Here is an 18,129-nt window from a genome sequence, read left to right as displayed (position 1 = left end):
GTCTGATAGATCGTTTTACAGTAATTGTGTTTTTATATAATCTCACAGATAGTGACTGAGGAAGGAGCTTGGTGAGGGAGGATACCCGGAGGTGAGCAGGTCAGACACGGTATCAGGACAGTGATGGAGATGTGATTTCCTGTGTCACGGGTACAGACAGTCGTCTGAAGTGAGGAGTTTGATGGAGATGCAGCTTCCCTGGAGGTGGAGGAAAGAGGACACACCAACAGGTGGAACCAGCTGTGGGAAGAAACGGTTTGTCAGGTCTGACGACGAGCTGAATGTAGCATAACCTTCAGACTGAATCAGAAAACCATTCTGAGGGTATTTGAATTGCCAGAAGCAGGGGAGATGTGATCACATGTGCAGAGCGCAGGGGTTGTGTCTCCATCAGACCCACAGTGAGATGGTTCAAGGTACAATGTGCAGGGGTGAAATCACAGTGTTTGGGGCCGGATTTAATCACTGATTCTGACACAGTGAGAGGGTTAGTTTTGCTGTAAGGCAGCAACATTAATGGAAGAAGACACAGGAACTTTATCAATTGCCAGTTGTTTAGCAGAAGTGATCAATCTCGATGTTACCTTGACAGAAAAAGATACTCCCAGTGGTGACAAAGGGGTGCAGTCTGGTTTATTTCAGGTTGGAGAGGGGTGTGGAGTTTTGAAATCAATGCCATCGTTAATTTACCATGTCCGGAGCGGTGGATCACACAGCACGGAAACAGGCCTTTGGCCGGCCATACCTGTTCTGACCATCCACTCACTGTCTACACTGGTCCCATTTATCAGCACTTGGTTCACAGCCGACTGTATCTCGGCAGTTTCAATGCTCATCCACTTCGTAAATGTTGTGAAGGGACCTGCCTCCACCACCACCTCGGGCAGTGAGTTCCAGATTTCAGCTACCCTCTGAGTGAGAAATCTCCTCCTCAGATCCCTCTAAACCTCTACATCCTCTGCTTAAATCCTTGCCCTCTGATCGGTGACACCTCTGTCCCAGGATCGGGGCCTATTTGGGCATCAGTGAGGCCTTTCATACGGTTCAGCATGGTAAGTTCCTGTGGAAAGTCAGACCACATGGGATCCAGGGAAGCTGGATAATTGGATGCACAGTTGTCTTGATGGTAGGAAGCAGAGAGTGATGGTGGGAGGCTGTTTATTGGACTCGAGGCCCGGGCCTAGTGAGGCTCCCTAGGGTTACACCCCATTGCTCTCATTATTCATTCAGATTTAATTATATTTGCATTTGCAGTTTGTTGAATTCTATGCTCCACTTGATCTTTCATTGCTCCTGTTACTATTCTATAGATTTGCTAAGCATTCCAGTAGGAAAAACAATCTCAGGGTTGTACGTGGTGACATATATGTACTCTGATAATAACATTTACTTTGAACATCAACCATTATTGTCATCTAGATCAATAATTTGGTTAAGAATGTACAGGATATGGAGAGTAGGTTTGCAGCAAGTTCAATTACTATTTCTGAAAGATATTCAGTATAATCTCTCTGCTCTGTTTTCCTCTCTGCATTTGACCACCCCCTCCCCTTACCGTCTTCCCTCTCTGCCCCGTCCTCCCTCTCACCCTGACATTGGACATACGTTCAGGGTGAAAGTGAATTATTTTTGGGGAATCTGAAGGGGAATTCTTCACTCAGAGGTTGGTGAGAGTGTGGAATGAGCTGCCAGTGGAAGTGGAGGATGTGGGTTTGATTTAGACACTAAAAAGGAATTTGTGTGAGGACGTGGATGGGAGGTGTATGGAGGCTCTGCTGCAGGTAGCTGAAACTGGGCAGTAACAACAAAAACAGGTCGGCATGGACTAGAAGGGCCGAGCGGCCTGTTTCTGTGCTGCTGCTCTCTGTGACTCTAATAATATTCTGAGTTGTAATTTCCACAGTCAGTACTTTGCTACTTCTGACTGAACCCAGACATTTACCCAAACAAGAACCGAAAGACTCTTGGCTGGCTACAGAAAATGTTTACAAGCTGTGATACTTGCCAAAGGGGGTGTTACTCAGTACTGACAATGCAGGGCACACAAGCTTTTGCTTCCGGCCTTTTTCCTTCTTTATTATTTTGAGATTGTAAAAGATGTAACTAAAAATGTAATCTTGCTTAAAATATTAAAGAAATGTGTCATCTTTAACTTTATGCTTTTTTGTAATCAGGTCATCTTTTACTCGCTTAGCTGTTCACAGGAATAGAAATTTTGACCGGGGTGCCCAAACTTTTGCATGCCACTGTATATATCCTGTGCCGTCCAAATTGCTTCCAGAAATTCCAGCCGTTGCTGCTCTCTTTTCGTCCCTGCCCATGTTCTTTTAAAATCAATTTTGACCAGTTTTTAATCTCATGCCTCTCTAATCCTCTTTATTCCACATATGACTTTAGCTTCTCCTTCTCTAATGTCGGGGTGAATTTGATCATATTAAGAGCACTTACCCCTCAGGGTTCTTTGGACTTTAGTGACCTAATTAATTCCGGTTCATTACAATAATCCAGTATATCTGATCCCCCAGCGGGCTCAACCACGAGCTGCTCTAAAAAAACATTTCGTAGGAATTCCTCCTCTTGAGACCAACACCATCCTGATTTTCCTAATCACCTGCATGACAATCCCCCATGACTCTGGTAACATCGCCCGTATGGCACACATTTTCTATTTCCCATTGTAATTTGGGGACCTCATTCTTACTACTGTTTGGAAGTCTCTGCACAATTCCCATCAGGGTTTTTCTTAACATTTGCTATTCCTTAATGCTACCCACAGATTCTACACCTTCCAACCCTTTAATACCTCTTTCTAATGATTTTATTTAATATTTCACCAACAGAGCCACACAACCCCACTACTTGTTCTTTCAAGTAAGATAAGTATCTGGGAAACAAGAGGACCTGCAGATGCTAGAAATCTAGAGAACTACACACAAAGTGCTGGAGGAGCTCCGCATGTCAGGCAGCATCTATGGATGAGAATCAACATTTCAGGCCAAGACCCTTCACCGGGACTCTTAATACACCCGTATCTGGAATATCAACAAGCAAAGAGAATAGAAAGTGGTGCGGAATAGGGAAAACCTTTGAGAAAATTTAGACCAAGGCTTGAAAAAAACTACCAAATAGAGCTCAATAATTAACAAATTCAATACAGGTAATAAAGATTTTCATCAATACCGACATTGAATTTTTCTTAAATAAAAATATCTTGGTCCCATTTCAATCAGTAAAAATTAGAATGATAAACAAGAACTTAAGAAAGCTTTAGAAAAGACCATTTACACTCAAACCCACTTAGATTAACACTACCTTGGACAGGAGGAGGAAGAGAAATAACACACATGAAATAAAAAGAAATCACACAACAGTCAGATAAAACTTCTTGTTTTATATATTTTCATCAAAAATGAACTGGATTCAGCACTCCATGTGTGTATATGCAATCGTGATAAGAAATACAGAGCAGAAAACTTAAATGAGAGGCCAACTCAGAAAAATGAATCATCAGTCTTGAAGAAAACATGAACCAGTGGAATGAGTATTACCCTCCACGGGAGACATCCCAACGATCTGAGCAGATTCGATGGTGACAAGGAAGCACCGAGCACCTGACTGAGAGTTGGAGACCTCTTCCCAGAAACAGAGGAGTTCCTTGCGGAAATACAGTACAAGGTGTTTAAGACAAAGAAAAAAATCTGAAATACATGCAATACAAGCAAACAAGACACTAAATGCAGAAAATGCCAAGAGAAACCAGACACAATCCAACACATTCCAGGATTCTGCAGTAGTTGAACTCAATCTGATTACTTATGCAGGTAAAATCAAGTGGCAAAAATCATTCACCAAAATCTTGCTTTAAAACACAAACTGATGAATGACCACGGTAACTTCATTAAGGCACAATGACTTCAAGCCTGATTCAGTTAAGGACATAATCTCACAAATTATATGATAATCAATACACTGTTTCAGATAGGATCATCTCAAATAACCATTCAGATATAATATTACAGGATAAACAAGCAGGAATAACTCCCTCAATAGGTATAACCATTCTCAACACACACATGTGCCTCGACCAATGGGGCCCCTCACCACAGGCATTTTTCGTCAGTCAAATAACCAAGTTATTTCGTCTGCCAATTAGCTTCCACATGTTGCTACTCTGTCATCCATTGCCACGTCCCACTGTTGAATCCTTTTTCCTTATCATACGTTCTTAGCCCATCCATCGCCCAGAGTCCCAAACTCTGCACTGTGCAGACCCACCTCTGGTTTCTGACCCTGCTCCTTTGAACATCCAACTTATGGGTTCCCATTCCAATTTAAGTCTTTAGAGGACAGTGGTGTTTCCAACAACCCTTTAAAAGCAGGGAAAATGAGTCATAATGTGGAAATAAGTTGTGATTAAGGAGGTTAACGAACAATGTCATTCTTAATCAGCCCTGAGATTAGAACTGCAGTCATCTCGACTTCTTCAGTCTGCAGAGATTTTAGGGAAACAACAGGGGAGGATTTAAATGGACTGATGTGGAACAGATTCACTGGCCGGGTTCAGCAGGCCTGAGTACACCAGTTGTGTTATAAATTCACGATGTACCAAACACAGAGATTTTTTATTAGTTTTTTAATACATTTTCTACATAGCTACAGATAAAAAAAAAGCCCGGATCAAAATGAAGAACATTGATACAGTGCAAAAATATACAATAATAATATGATACGAAGAAAGATAATTGAGAAAGCAGCCAAATTGAAGACATGTAAAATTAGTGTCCTCCCCAAGCCCCGCAACAAAAAAAAAACCGCCAGACCAACCACAACACAATATAGAGAATATAAATCAGGACAATCAAACCCCCAAACTGTGAATACAATCAGCGTGTGTGGGCAGGGCCACATCTCTCCATCTAAGGAAGATGAAACGCCTAACCAGGAGAGAGGCAAAAGATAATATTCGACACTTAGTCAAACTCAGACGTAAATCTGTCTCACCCCCGAAACCAAACAAAGCAATTAAAGGGTTAGGTTCTAGGTGGTGATTCTGAATATACGATAACGTTATGAAGACATCTTTCCAAAATTTCTCCAAGCTAGGACAAAGCCAGTACATATGAATGAGAGAGGCCTCGCCCCTTTTGCATTTATCACAAAGCGGACTGATGTTAGAGTAAAACCGAGATCATTTGGATTTAGACATATGGGCTCTATAAACAATCTTAAACTATAAAAGGCAATGGCGAGCACACAGGGAGGTTGAGTTAACCGATTTGAGATTCGAGTCCAAAGTCTCATCGGATAAAGAGGTATTTAAATCATCCTCCCATGCCATTTTAAGTTTATCCACAGGGGCACGTCGTAGGGCTGCTAATTTATCACGAATAAATGATATTAAAACTTTACCTAGTGGATTAATAGAAAGAAAATGTCCATAACATTTTTCTCAGGCATTTCAGGGAAGTTAGGGATTAAAGGAGTAATAAAGTGTCTAATTTGGAGATATCTAAAAAAATGAGCATTAGGCAGATTAAACTTAGCAGAGAGCTGTTGAAAAGAGGCAAAGCGATTATCAATAAAAAGATCTTCAAAATGTCTAATGCCCTTCCTATACCAATCATGGAAGGCTGAGTCATATGTAGTAGGTTAAAAAAAAGGTGATTATGTAAGATAGGGGTAGAAAAGGAAATACCATGGAACCCATAAAGTTTCCTAAACTGAGCCCATATACGCAAAGTGTGTCTGACAAGAGGATTAACTATTAATCTGGACAAACTACTAGGGAGTACGGTGCCGAGAAGTGCAGAGATAGATAATTCTTTAGTGGAGCTCAACTCCATTGCCACCCGATTAGGGCACTCGGGTTGGCAATGGAAAAAAGACCAAAAGGTAGCACAACATATATTGGCTGCCCAATAATATAAACGAAAGTTAGGTAAAGCCATGCCACCTTGTTTTTTAGACTTTTGGAGATAAACTTTGTTAATTCTAGAGCGCTTATTCTTCCACAGATATGACAAAATAACAGAGTCTAAGGAATCAAATAAGGATTTAGGAATAAAAATTGGGATTGATTGAAATAAATATAAAAGTTTAGGGAGAACATACATTTTAACAACATTAATACGACCTACCAAAGACATAGATAGAGGTGACCAATGTAACAGACTCTGTTTAATAGTATATGAAAGATTGGCAAAATTTTCATGAAAGAGATCTTTAAACTTCCTTGTGAATATAATCCCAAGATAAGTAAATTGATTGTGGACTACTTTAAAGGGGAGATCACGAAATGTTAATTCTTGTGCTTCTTTATTAATTGGGGAAAGTTCGCTCTTATGTAAATTAAGTTTATATCCAGAGAACTGGCTAAACTGGTCAAGAAGTGAAAACATTGGAGGTAAGGATGTAGACGGATTTGAAAGAAAAAGTAATAAGTCATCAGCATAAAGAGAAACTTTATGTTCAACACCCCCTCTCCAAATCCCGGTCAGTTCAGGACAATTTCGAAAAGCTATCGCCAAAGGTTCTATAGCCAAATCAAAGAGAAAGGGACTTAAAGGGCACCCATCCCTGACGGGTGCCACGTTTGAGGTTAAATAACTGGGATTTCTGAGAATTAGTTAAAACAGAGGCAGTCGGACACAAATACAGCAATTTGATCCAAGAGATAAAACTTTGACCGAAGTCAAATTTTTTCTAAAACTGCAAAAAGGTAGTTCCACTCTATACGATCAAATGCTTTCTCCGCATTAAGGGAAATAACACATTCAGGAATCCCAGTTGGAGGTGAATATAAAATGTTAAATAAACGCCGAATATTAAAAAAAAGGAAGACGGTTTTTAATAAAACCAGTTTGATCATCAGAAACAATAGAGGGAATAACAGTTTCTAATCTATGCCAAAACTTTGGCCAAGATTTTAACATCAACATTAAGCAATGAAATCGGCCTATACGAGGAACACTCTGTTGTGTCTTTACCCTTTTTAAATAAAAGAATAATAGAAGCCTCATTGAAAGAGGGTGGCAATTTGCTGTAGTTAAACGAGTCAGATAATACTGAAAGTAACTGAGGGGAGAGAAGTGAAGAGAATGATTTATAAAATTCTACAGGGAACCCATCAGGTCCAGGAGATTTCCCTGAAGACAGTGCAGAAATTGCAGTAGATATTTCTTCTAATGACATAGGCGCATTGAGTTTGGCTTTAAAATCAGATGAAAGTGAAGGAATATTCAGATTATTTAAAAAATGATGGATAGAGATATTGTCATTTAATGATTCAGAGGAATAAAGTCGAGAATAGAATTTTTTAAATGTGTCATTGATTTCTAAGTGATCCGATGTAAGGTCTCCATTCTCCTTCCGGATCTTTGTAATATGTTGCTTGGCTTTGGAATTCCTCAGCTGATTGGCTAGAAATTTACCAGATTTGTCACCATGAATATAAAAACGACTCTTACTTTCAAGAAGTTGGCGTTCGACAGATTGAGTGGACAGAAGATTAAATTTAGTTTGAAGTTCTACACGTTTCTTGTATAGTTCAAGATTCTTAGTTTGCGCATAGAGTTGATTCAACTCTTTAATCTGATTAATGAGGTCTAATCGATCTGCACAGGACTTTCTATTAAGATTTGCTGTATAGGAGATTATTTGACCCCTCAGATATGCTTTCATGGCATCCCAGACAATCTGGGATGACACTTCAGGTGATGTATTGATGTTAAAATAAAAGGTTATCTGATCCCTATAAATTTTAGAAAATCATCATCCGATAGTAAAGTCTAATCAAACCGCCAGTGTTTATTCCTCTGAGGAAGGCCAGGAAAATTTAAGGACAGAGTAATTGGGGCATGGTCAGAAATCAGTATACTCTGATAATCACAAGAATAGACAAATGGAATGAGTTGATTGACGAGTAAGAAGTAGTCAATTCTAGTAAAGGTATGGTGAACATGTGAAAAAAAAGAATAATCTCTCTCAGTAGGATGAAGGAAACACCATATATCAGAGATATCATAATTAGAGAGAAACGATTGAATAGCTGAGGCAGATTTAGTAGGTGGAAGACAGAGTTTAAAATAGAACTGGTTTATTTGTCTCAGATCCAGAATATTAAACTGCAGTTCCATTAAAGGTGAATGTGCAGCAGAAGAAACTCCTCCCATGCCCAGTGACCAGGGTGCAGAACTAGGTGTGGTGAGCAGCAGCAATAATTGCAGAGTTCAGCACCGACAGTCACTCCCAAAATTGCATTCAGCAACGGTGATGGACTAATATCCAGCATGCAGCTCATTGAAACTTTTCCCCCAGTTTGAACCTGGTAGTGTGTCACAAGTGTAACACACTGTAAGGATTCATTGCTGATGTAATGGCCTCTCTGTAATGTTTCACTGCTGAGGTAATGGTTTCTCTGCAGCAGCAATGTTTAGGTTACGACTAGAGATAACAGGGGTTGGAGTGCAGAGCGATCCAATGACAGAAATGTTCTTTCTTGTGAGTCTGGAAGAGAGATTTTCATGGTCTTTTGCTGGGGAGAGATGAGAAGACGTGAATGGAGAGAGTGGGCCCTTTTTCATTTTTTTTTTGTTTTCTTTACTGACCCTTTATTCAAAGTAAGAATTATAAATCTTAATAGTGTAATCACATCTTATGTACCATTTGTTACTTCAGGTTTCACACAGACGCAAAACTATAAATCTACCAGCAACAATTGAACACACTTGGGAGTAGGGTTTTGCAGTGAACAAACACTATTTTAGTGGTAACTACTAATAATAGTGAACTTAAACCAGATAATCCAAGGGTTAGCAATGTTATGCATATACAGGTGTGAATACAGCTTTCCCCTGTATCTAAAGCTAGAGCGTTCCTATGAAACCATTTGTAAGCCGAAATGTCATGAAGCAAAGAAACAATCACCATTAATTTAAATGGGAAAAGATTGTGGATGTTCCCAGGCCCAAAGAATAACCCACCAAATCATACCAAATAACACATAAAACCTAAAATAACACTAACCTATAGTAAAAGTAGGAATGATATGATAAGTATACACACTATATAAAGTAGAAATATTGTATGTACGGTGTAGTTTCACTGAAAATCCAGAAGATAGTGAACTGAAATTGATTTGGAGAGAAAAAAAATCGGCACTTGCACGCATGCATACACAACTGCCGCACAAGGCTTCACGGTCACGGTAGCCTTTCTCGGGGTAAACTCACATATAAAGCAGGCATCATCTTTATTGTAAAAGCGAAAATCCTCTTTGGTTAGAAAAAACAGGTACTAACGTAGGTCTTTCATAACAGTGAGCTGTTGTAAAGCGAACGTCCGAAAAACGGGAGCCACCTGTATATAAAATCCAAAACCTAGGTGGTAAACGATATAGTCAATAGACAATAGGAAATAGGTGCAGAAGTAGACCATTCGGCCCCTCAAGTCTGCACCGCCAGTCTTACGATGATGTGGTAGATTCAATTTAGTTCATAAGATTGGAGGGAGGGGGAGGGAGGGAAGGAGAGGGAGAGGGAGAGGGAGATGTAATCCAAGTAAACAGGTGTTGTCGACCTTTTCCAATGCCCATCAAATCTTCCAAGTTAGCCAGACGTGACCAACTCAAGAGCACCTTCTTCAAGAGAAAGTCTCCCAACCCAGGCAAGGGTTAGACTCACCGGTAGATCACACAGGGTCACTCTTACACGCACTAACAGCCACAGATCGATTCTTCTTTATCGATCCTCAAATCCCACCCTTGTGGGTACAAGAAAGTCCAACCAGCAGAAACTTTCATCACTAGCCTTTGAGCGTCTGCGTGTCCTGCGAGAAAAGCAGTTACGTGTGTTTAAATACCGTTGTGCTGAACACCATCTGTCCATCACGTAGCTCCGCCCCCTCTCTCTGTAAGAAGTCGCTTGCTTGTTCTGTGTCGGTAGAGGATCATTCTGACCTTGCTTAACCACACAGAACATAAACATTAGCTGGTCACCATAGCAACCCAGCACTTCTGCAGAAATCCAACAGCGTGTCCAAAGTCAGTCTCGGTTCTCTCTGCATTTTAAAGAGACAGTTCACAGAAAGGGGACACATCACTCAGTATCCACCCAAACGAGATTCTTCAGTTTGGCCAGACTGGGGTGGGCAGGCTATAACCCCCTCTGTTAAGCTGCCAGCAGAACTGAGAGCTACATAAGATTAGATGACTGAGTGAATCGCTTCCTACATTCACAGCCGGTGAATGGCCTCTCCCCAGTGTGAACTCAGTGATGCACACTGGTTGATTTGGCTGAGAGAATCTTTTCCCAAAGTCTGAGCAGATCGGTCTCTACCCAGTGTGAAGTCGCTGGTGTGCCTTTAGGATGGATGACTGAGTGAATCCCTTCCCACAGTCTGAGCAGGTGAACAACCTCTCACCAGTGTGAACTCGCTGATGTATCTTCAGATGGGATGACGAAGTGAATCCTTTCCCACAGTCTGAGCAGGTGAACGGCTTCTCTCCAGTGTGAACTCGCTGATGTATCTTCAGATGGGATGACGAAGCGAATCCCTTCCCACAGTCTGAGCAGGTGATTGGCCACTCTCCGGTGTGAACTCCCTGGTGTGCCTTCAGTTGAGATAACTGAGTGAATCCTTTCCCACAGTCTGAGCAGGTGAACGGCTTCTCTCCAGTGTGAACTCGCTGATGTATCTTCAGATGGGATGACGAAGTGAATCCCTTCCCACAGTCTGAGCAGGTGATTGGCCACTCTCTGGTGTGAACTCCCTGGTGTGCCTTCAGTTGAGATAACTGAGTGAATCCTTTCCCACAGTCTGAGCAGGTGAACGGCTTCTCTCCAGTGTGAACTCGCTGATGTACCTTCAGATGGGATGAGCAAGTGAACCCCTTCCCACAGTCCGAGCAGGTGATTGCCCACTCTCCGGTGTGAACTCCCTGGTGTGCCTTCAGTTGAGATGTCTGAGTGAATCCTTTCCCACAGTCTGAGCAGGTGAATGGCCTCTCTCCAGTGTGAACTCGCTGATGTATCTTCAGATGGGATGACGAAGCAAATCCCTTCCCGCAGTCTGAGCAGGTGAACGGCCTCTCTCCAGTGTGAACTCGCTGATGTACCTTAAGTTGAGGTAATTCGGAGAATCCCTTCCCGCAGTCTGAGCAGGTGAACGGCCACTCTCCGGTGTGAACTGACTGGTGTTTCAGTAACTTATATGACGAAGTGAATCCTTTCCCACAGTCTGAGCAGGTGAATGGCCTCTCCCCAGTGTGAACTGACTGGTGTCTCAGTAAGTGAGCTGATGAAGTGAATGCCTTGCCACAGTCCGAACAGGTGAACGGCTTCTCCCCAGTGTGAATTCTTTGGTGTACCTTCAGTTGAGATGACTGAGCGAATCCCTTCCCACAGTCTGAGCAGTTGAATGGCCTCTCTCCGGAGTGAACTCGCTGATGTATCTTCAGTCGAGATAATTCAGTGAATCGCTTCCCACAGTCTGAGCAGGTGAACAGCCACACTCCGGTGTGAACTGACTGGTGTCTCAGTAACTGATATGATGAAATGAATCCTTTCCCACAGTCTGAGCAGGTGAATGGCCTGTCCCCAGTGTGAACTGACTGGTGTCTCAGTAACTGAGATGACTGAGTGAATCGTTTCCCACAGTCCGAGCAGGTGAATGGCCGCTCCCGAGTGTGAACTCGCTGGTGAGCCATTAGGTCAGATGACCGAGTGAATCCTTCCCCACAAATTCAGCAGTTGACCAGCCTCTGCCCAGGGTGAACTGACTGGTGTGTCCACAGGTGGGAAGACCAACTGAATCCCTTCTCACTCACAGGACAGGTGAATGGCCTTGCCCAGTGTGAACTTGCTGATGTACCTTCAGTTGAGATGACCGAGTGAATTCATTCCCACTGTCTGAGAAGATGAATGGGCTCCCCTCCATGTAAACTAACGGTCATGCCAGTTGGTCAGATGATCGAATAAATCCCTCCCCACAGTCTGAGTAGGAAGGATGGTCGATTGAATCCCTCGCTCCACTTCTTAAATATCTGGACAGAGACAGCAAAACTGCTGTGTTGTGTTTGAGATTCCCGTAGTCAAATTCCTTGCCATTTTTAACCTGTAAAAAGATTTACAAAATCCATCAATGGATATAGGACAACATTTCAGATGAGATTACTTGAGTGTCAAGGTGGGAGCTGGCATCACACTGTTACAGTGAAGTTTAACCCAAGTCGGAGAGAGAATTCACCTCCTGACTGGGCAGAGTGCTGGTATCTGGAATGACCATCAAACTCTCTGATGCTCTTCCTGTCTCTATAAGAATGGGGCATTTCTGCCATCTCCAATCTGTGACCTGGCTCAGTTTGACTCTCTCTGTTGGTATTGTTCCCTGTTCCCACTGAGCTGCATGGGTTCCTGGCCCCACAGTAACTGAAACACTCTCACACAAGTAGCCTGCAATCCGTTCCATGCACCCACAACTCTCAGTGTAAATAAAGTTACCCCTGACATCCCCTCCGTATCAACTTTCAAGCACCTTAAAACTATACCCCTTCACGTTAGCCATTTGAGCCCTGGGGTAAAAACCTCCGGCTATCCACACGATCAGTGTCCCTCATCATCCTATACATCTGAAAAAGGCTCTAAACATAAACAAAGATATTATACATTTCTTTGAGGATTTGTTGGGAATAGACAACATTATGACAGTATAGGTAGGGTACAGGTAAGCAGCTTTTTCCACTGAGGATGGGTGCGATGACAACCATAGGTCATGGGTAAGTGGGGAAGTGAAAATTTAATGGGAACATTTGGAAAAGCTCTTTACTGAAATGGTCGTGAGAGCGTGCAGTGAGATGCCAGCACAAGTGGTGAATATGAGTTCGGTTTCATCATTGAAAAGAAGTTTGGATGGGAGCCTGGATGGTAGGGGTATGGCGGGCGATGGTCCCGGTGCAGTTAGTTGCATTAGACAGTTTAAATGTTTCTTTGGCATTGACTGGATTGGGCAAATAGCCTGTTTCCATACTGAACTTCTCCATGTTTCTGTGACGGAGAAGCTGGCTAAACTTGCTTGGAAGGGAAAGATAGGAGTGACAACAGAGCAACAATGGCTGGAGTTTCTGGGAGCAATTCAGGAGCTGAGTGATCGATACATCCCAAAGAAGTGGAAGCTTTGTAAAGGTAGGAAGACACAGCTGTGGCTGAAATGAGAAGCCAAAGCCAACATAAAAGTCAAACAGAGGGCAAACAAAAGAGCAAAAACTATTGGAAGCTTTTAGAAACCAACAGAAGACGACAAAAAATAAGTCCGATGAGCTCGGGAGTGGAATTATGATACTGTTGTCATTAATGAGTCTTGGTAGCACCCAACAGTCTGAGGCATTTAGAGGAACAAAATATCGGGGGCCTCAATATCTCTTGAAAACCAAGGCTCCCTGCACCAGTTACCTTTCAGCATACGAACTCTACACTCCCAAAAATGTCTCTTCTGAAGGCCTCCCGCTTACCAAGTACTGCTTTGCCAGAAAACAGCCTATCCCAAACCACACTTGTCAGGTCCTTTTGACACCATCAAAACTGACCTTTCATCCCCTCTGTTCTGTTCTCCTAACTAATGAATCCCCTATCACCCGTTTGACTTTCCTCTGCCAGGTAATCCCTCCCTCCCCAACAGTTTGTAAAGCGGCCCACCTGGCTGTTGTGTGGGATGGCAACAAGAGTACTCCGCGATGGCTATTTAACTTCATTCCCCTTCATGTCTCTCACCTAGTTTCCTGTCTCCTGCACCTTGGGTGTAACTCACCTCTCTTCATGTCATATCTATCACCCCCTCCAACTGCTGGATGATCCAAAATTCATCCATTTTCAGCTCCAACTCCTCAAAGTGCAGCTGGGTGCACATCTTGTAGGTGAGGGTGTCAGGGACACTGGAGTTCTCCACACCAATGTCCCCTCTAATTTGTAATGACCAGTGTGCACAGAAATCTTGTACTGTGCATTATTTTACCCAGTGACGACATGTGCACTGCGAATTTTATATAGAGAGGTATTCATTTTAACAGCCAGCAAACACTGTCTGTAAGAACTGTGATCTCCTCTGGGCTCGATCCAGTTCATCTGCCCTCTCACACCATGTCACAGGCCTGTAACGGGTAATGAAGGATTTTCTCTCCAGTGCTTTTGCACTTTGTCCATAAGTGGTTTGCTTGCTAAATTACGCTTTAAAAAGTCAGATTTTCAAATATCACTCCAATTCTTCCCTCTCGTAAACTCTCCAACAACTTTTGCATCACCACAATACACACAGGTATCACCAGTTTCTGTATTGTACATAAATATTTCCCCTGAAGTCTCCCCCAATGACTGACGGTGGTGAACTCAGTGAATGAAATCCCAATGAATATGAAGGGAAGGGCAGTAGTCTGTCTCATTGGAGTCTGGCACATTTGTGATGTGAAAGCTACTTGTTGCCCAGGGCAAAGGTGTTTGATATCATTATCTTCCAGAGAGAATGGTACAAAACATGTCGTCACGGGTTGAAAAGTCCAGAACAAGAGGAGGTAGAGGAAGCAACACACACAAAATGCTGGAGGAACTCAGCAGGCCGGGCAGTATCTACGGAAAAGAGTACTAATGCTGAGTTCCTCCGGCATTTTGTGTGTGTTGCTTGGATTTCCAGCATCTGCAGATTTTCTCTTGTCAGTGATCGGAGGTAGAACAAAGGCGAATTTCTCAACTGGTGATGTAAAAGATTTTGTTCCCTTTCTCCCGAGTTCCTAATCCTTGCATTTAGATAGCTGGAGCTCAGCTCTGTCTGAGAGATCCATCGGTTCCCATTCCCTCATCAGCCGGAAGCTCCCCGGGGCCCGTGTACGGATCGTGGGGCTGAGAGAGAGGGAAGAGAGCAGGACTGTCCCGGGATTGCGGACTGTGATGTCCGGATTTCACAGGAATCGTTCTGGTCGGTGTTTCAGAGAAAAACACGGAGAATCACTCTTACCTCCATCCGACATTTTCAAGGCCTTCAGTGTACTATGCGCATGCGTGACACTCGGGGACGTCCTGAGCCTGACGCCTGCGCATTTCATCGGTGCCTCAACGACGGCGAAATTTTTAACTCATGGCCCTATGGGTAATCACGGTGCCATTAAAGATTTGAGCAGTTACCGGTTCAAGGTCCATACCTTATTTTTTTCGTGTGTATCGAAAAATCTGCAGCTGTTTTAACGCAGAAAGCGGCTCCCATAAGCAATATACTCAATATCAACGCGTATCTAATGCCAAAGTAAAATGCAGTTATAAAACACAGGAGATTCTGCAGTTGCTTGGAATACAGAGACGCACACACACAAAATGCTGGAGGAACTCTGCAGTTCAAGCAGCAACTAAGCAGCGGAGTACACAGGCTAGGCATGCTGAAAGGGCTCGGTGTAAACGTTGTCTTTTTATTCCTCTTCACAATTGCTGTCTGTTGATTTCCACCAGTATTTTGCAGAAATTAACCCACCCTTTTTTTCGATCAACTAGTTTCCAAGTGCTTCTAATCTTTCTTTTGTAGCCAATTCCAGCTGCTCTGATTCCTCCTCCTCGTAAACTCTGGACCCCATCTCTCTTTGCACCCCCAAAGCCTGACTCAATCTGGCAACTCTCTGGTTTTTGACTCTGCACCATCGAAGATTCACTCGCTAGTCTGCTGTCAGACTTCAGAGGTGCATTGTGTTACGAGACCGCAGGTTCGTTTACTGTGAGTGTCACGTTGAGTGCCTGAGTGAGGCGGGTCAGTGACGTGAAACACATAGGGGGAGGGAGGGAGGGAGGGAGAGGGGAAAGGGTAGAGGACGGAGGGGGAGGGAGAAGAGGGAGAGGAGAGATGGGGAGGAAAGGGGGGAGGGAATGTCAAAACCACAGTGAGCTCATCGTCTTATTCAGACTGGAGAAAATCATGCGGGTGTATAAGATGATGAGAGGCATTGGTCGTGTGGATAGCCAGAGGCTTTTTCCCAGGCTGAAACGGCTAACACGAGGGGGAATAGGTTTAAACTGCTTGGAAGTAGGTACAGAGGAGATATCAGAGCTAAGGTTTTTTTTTAAGCAAACAGTGGTGTATGTTTGTGTGGAATGCACTGTCAGCAATGGTGGTAGAGGCGGATACAATAGGGTCTTTTAAGAGACTCTGAGATAGGTACATTGGGCTTAGGAAAATAGATTTCTATGATTCTGTGAAATTCAACGGAAATCTCCTATTCCACGGAGTGGTGACTAGTTGCAACCTGACACCTCAGGGAGTGTGAGAGGGGAACGGCAGGGGTAGATTTTGATATCCGGATATGGAACAGAAACATGGGCAGGAACCAGATGGGCCGACTGGACTTTGTAGCGTCCATAGTGAGTGCAGTGGAGACAGTAAGTACCTGAAACAAAACTGATCTATCTTTCACAGATCCACAATATTAAACACCAGTCTAGTTTAAGGCTAACATCAGCCTTACAGACTCCTCCAAGGCTCAGTGACCAGGGTTCAGTCCTGGGTGCGATGAGCAGCCGTAAAAACTGCAGAATTTGACAGTAACAGTCCCTCGTGAACCTGCAGCTGCCTTCAGTTACTGTGATGGTTAAACATTTAACACAGATATGATTTGAACTTCCTCCCTGATGTAGGAGGGTTCATACCGAAGATGTAGGGGAGAAGGAAAACAAAAAGATAATAAAGTTGTGCGCACCATTAGGGATAAGCAGAGAGGAAGAGGTGGAGAGTTTCTTAAATGCATTTATTTTAATGCTAGGAGCATTGTAAGAAAGGTGGATGAGGTTAGAGCATGGATTGATACCTGGAAATATGATGTTGTAGCTATTAGTGAAACATGTTTGCAGAAGGGGTGTGATTGGCAACTAAATATTCCTAGATTTCGTTGCTTCAGGTGTGATAGAATCGGAGGGGCAAGAGGGGAAGGCGTTGCATTGCTTGTCCAAGAAAATATCAGGGCGGTGTTTTCACTGGATAGATTAGAGGGCTCGTCCAGGGGGACTATTTGGGAGGAATTAAGGAATGGGAAAGGTGTAGTAACACTTATATGGGTGTATTATAGACCACCTAATGGGGAGCGAGAATTGGATGAGCAAATTTGTAAGGAGATAGTAGTTATTTGTAGTAAGCACAAGGTTGTGATTGTGGCAGATTTTAATTTTCCACACATAGACTGGGAAGCCCATTCTGTAAAACGGCTGCATGGTTTTGAGTTTGTAAAATGTGTGCAGGATAGTTGTTTGCAGCAATACATAGAGATACCAACTAGAGAAGTGGCAGTGTTGGATCTCCTGCTGGGAATGAGATAGCTCAGGTGACGGAGGTATGTGTTGGGGACCACATAGTGTCCAGTGATCACAATACCATTTGTTCCAAAATAATTATGGAGAAGGATAGGACTGAAACCAGGGTTGAGATTTTTGATTGGAGAAAGGCTAACTTTCAGGAGATGCAAAAAGATTTAGGAGTGGATTGGGACAATTTGTTAATGGGAAGGATATAATAGAGAAATGGAGGTCATTTAAAGGTGAATTTTTGAGGGTACAGAATCTTTATGTTCCTATTAGGTTGAAAGGAAAGGTTAAAAGTTCTAGAGGGCCATGGTTTTCAAGGGATATTGGAAACTTGGTTTGGAAAATGAGAGAGATCTATAATAAATATAGGCAGCATGGAGCAATTGTGGTGCTCGGGGAATATAAAGAATGTAAAAAGAATCTAATATAAAGAATGTAAAAATGTAAAAATAAATTAGAAAAGCTAAAAGAGGATATGAGGCTGCTTTGGCAAGTAAGGTGAAAATGAATCCAGAGGGTTTCTACAGTTAAGTTAATAGCAAAAGGATAATGAGGGACAAAATTGGTCCCTTAGAGAATCAGAGTGGACAGCTATGTGTGTAGCCAAAAGGAGTGGGGGAGGATTTGAAAATTTTATTTTCATCAGTATTCACTTAGGAGAATTATATTGAATTGTGTAAGGTAAGGGAAACAAGTAGGGTAGTTATGGAAACTAAGATGATTAACGAAGAGGAAGTACTAAAGCTTTTAAAGAATATAAAAGTGGACAAGTCTCCGGTCCTGATAGGATATTTCCTAGAACCTTGAGGGAAGT

The 18,129-nt window shown here is 42.8% G+C and overlaps 1 protein-coding gene across 1 annotated transcript; it reads right to left on the bottom strand.

Moving 5' to 3' along the window:
- Window positions 1-7,443: 7,443 nt before the first annotated feature.
- LOC132388411 (zinc finger protein 229-like) lies at window positions 7,444-15,056 on the bottom strand. The gene is made up of 2 exons (XM_059960763.1): window positions 14,998-15,056; window positions 7,444-12,111 (listed from the first exon to the last, which is right to left on the bottom strand). The coding sequence occupies exon 2, from the start codon at window positions 11,702-11,704 to the stop codon at window positions 10,331-10,333; it is 1,374 nt and encodes a 457-aa protein (XP_059816746.1). The 5' UTR covers window positions 11,705-12,111; window positions 14,998-15,056; the 3' UTR covers window positions 7,444-10,330.
- Between the last annotated feature and the right edge of the window lie 3,073 nt (window positions 15,057-18,129).

The sequence above is a fragment of the Hypanus sabinus genome, unplaced genomic scaffold (assembly GCF_030144855.1).
Source record: "Hypanus sabinus isolate sHypSab1 unplaced genomic scaffold, sHypSab1.hap1 scaffold_322, whole genome shotgun sequence".
In the NCBI taxonomy this organism is placed as follows: Eukaryota; Metazoa; Chordata; class Chondrichthyes; order Myliobatiformes; family Dasyatidae; genus Hypanus; species Hypanus sabinus.
This window is presented reverse-complemented; position numbering and strand designations above follow the sequence as displayed.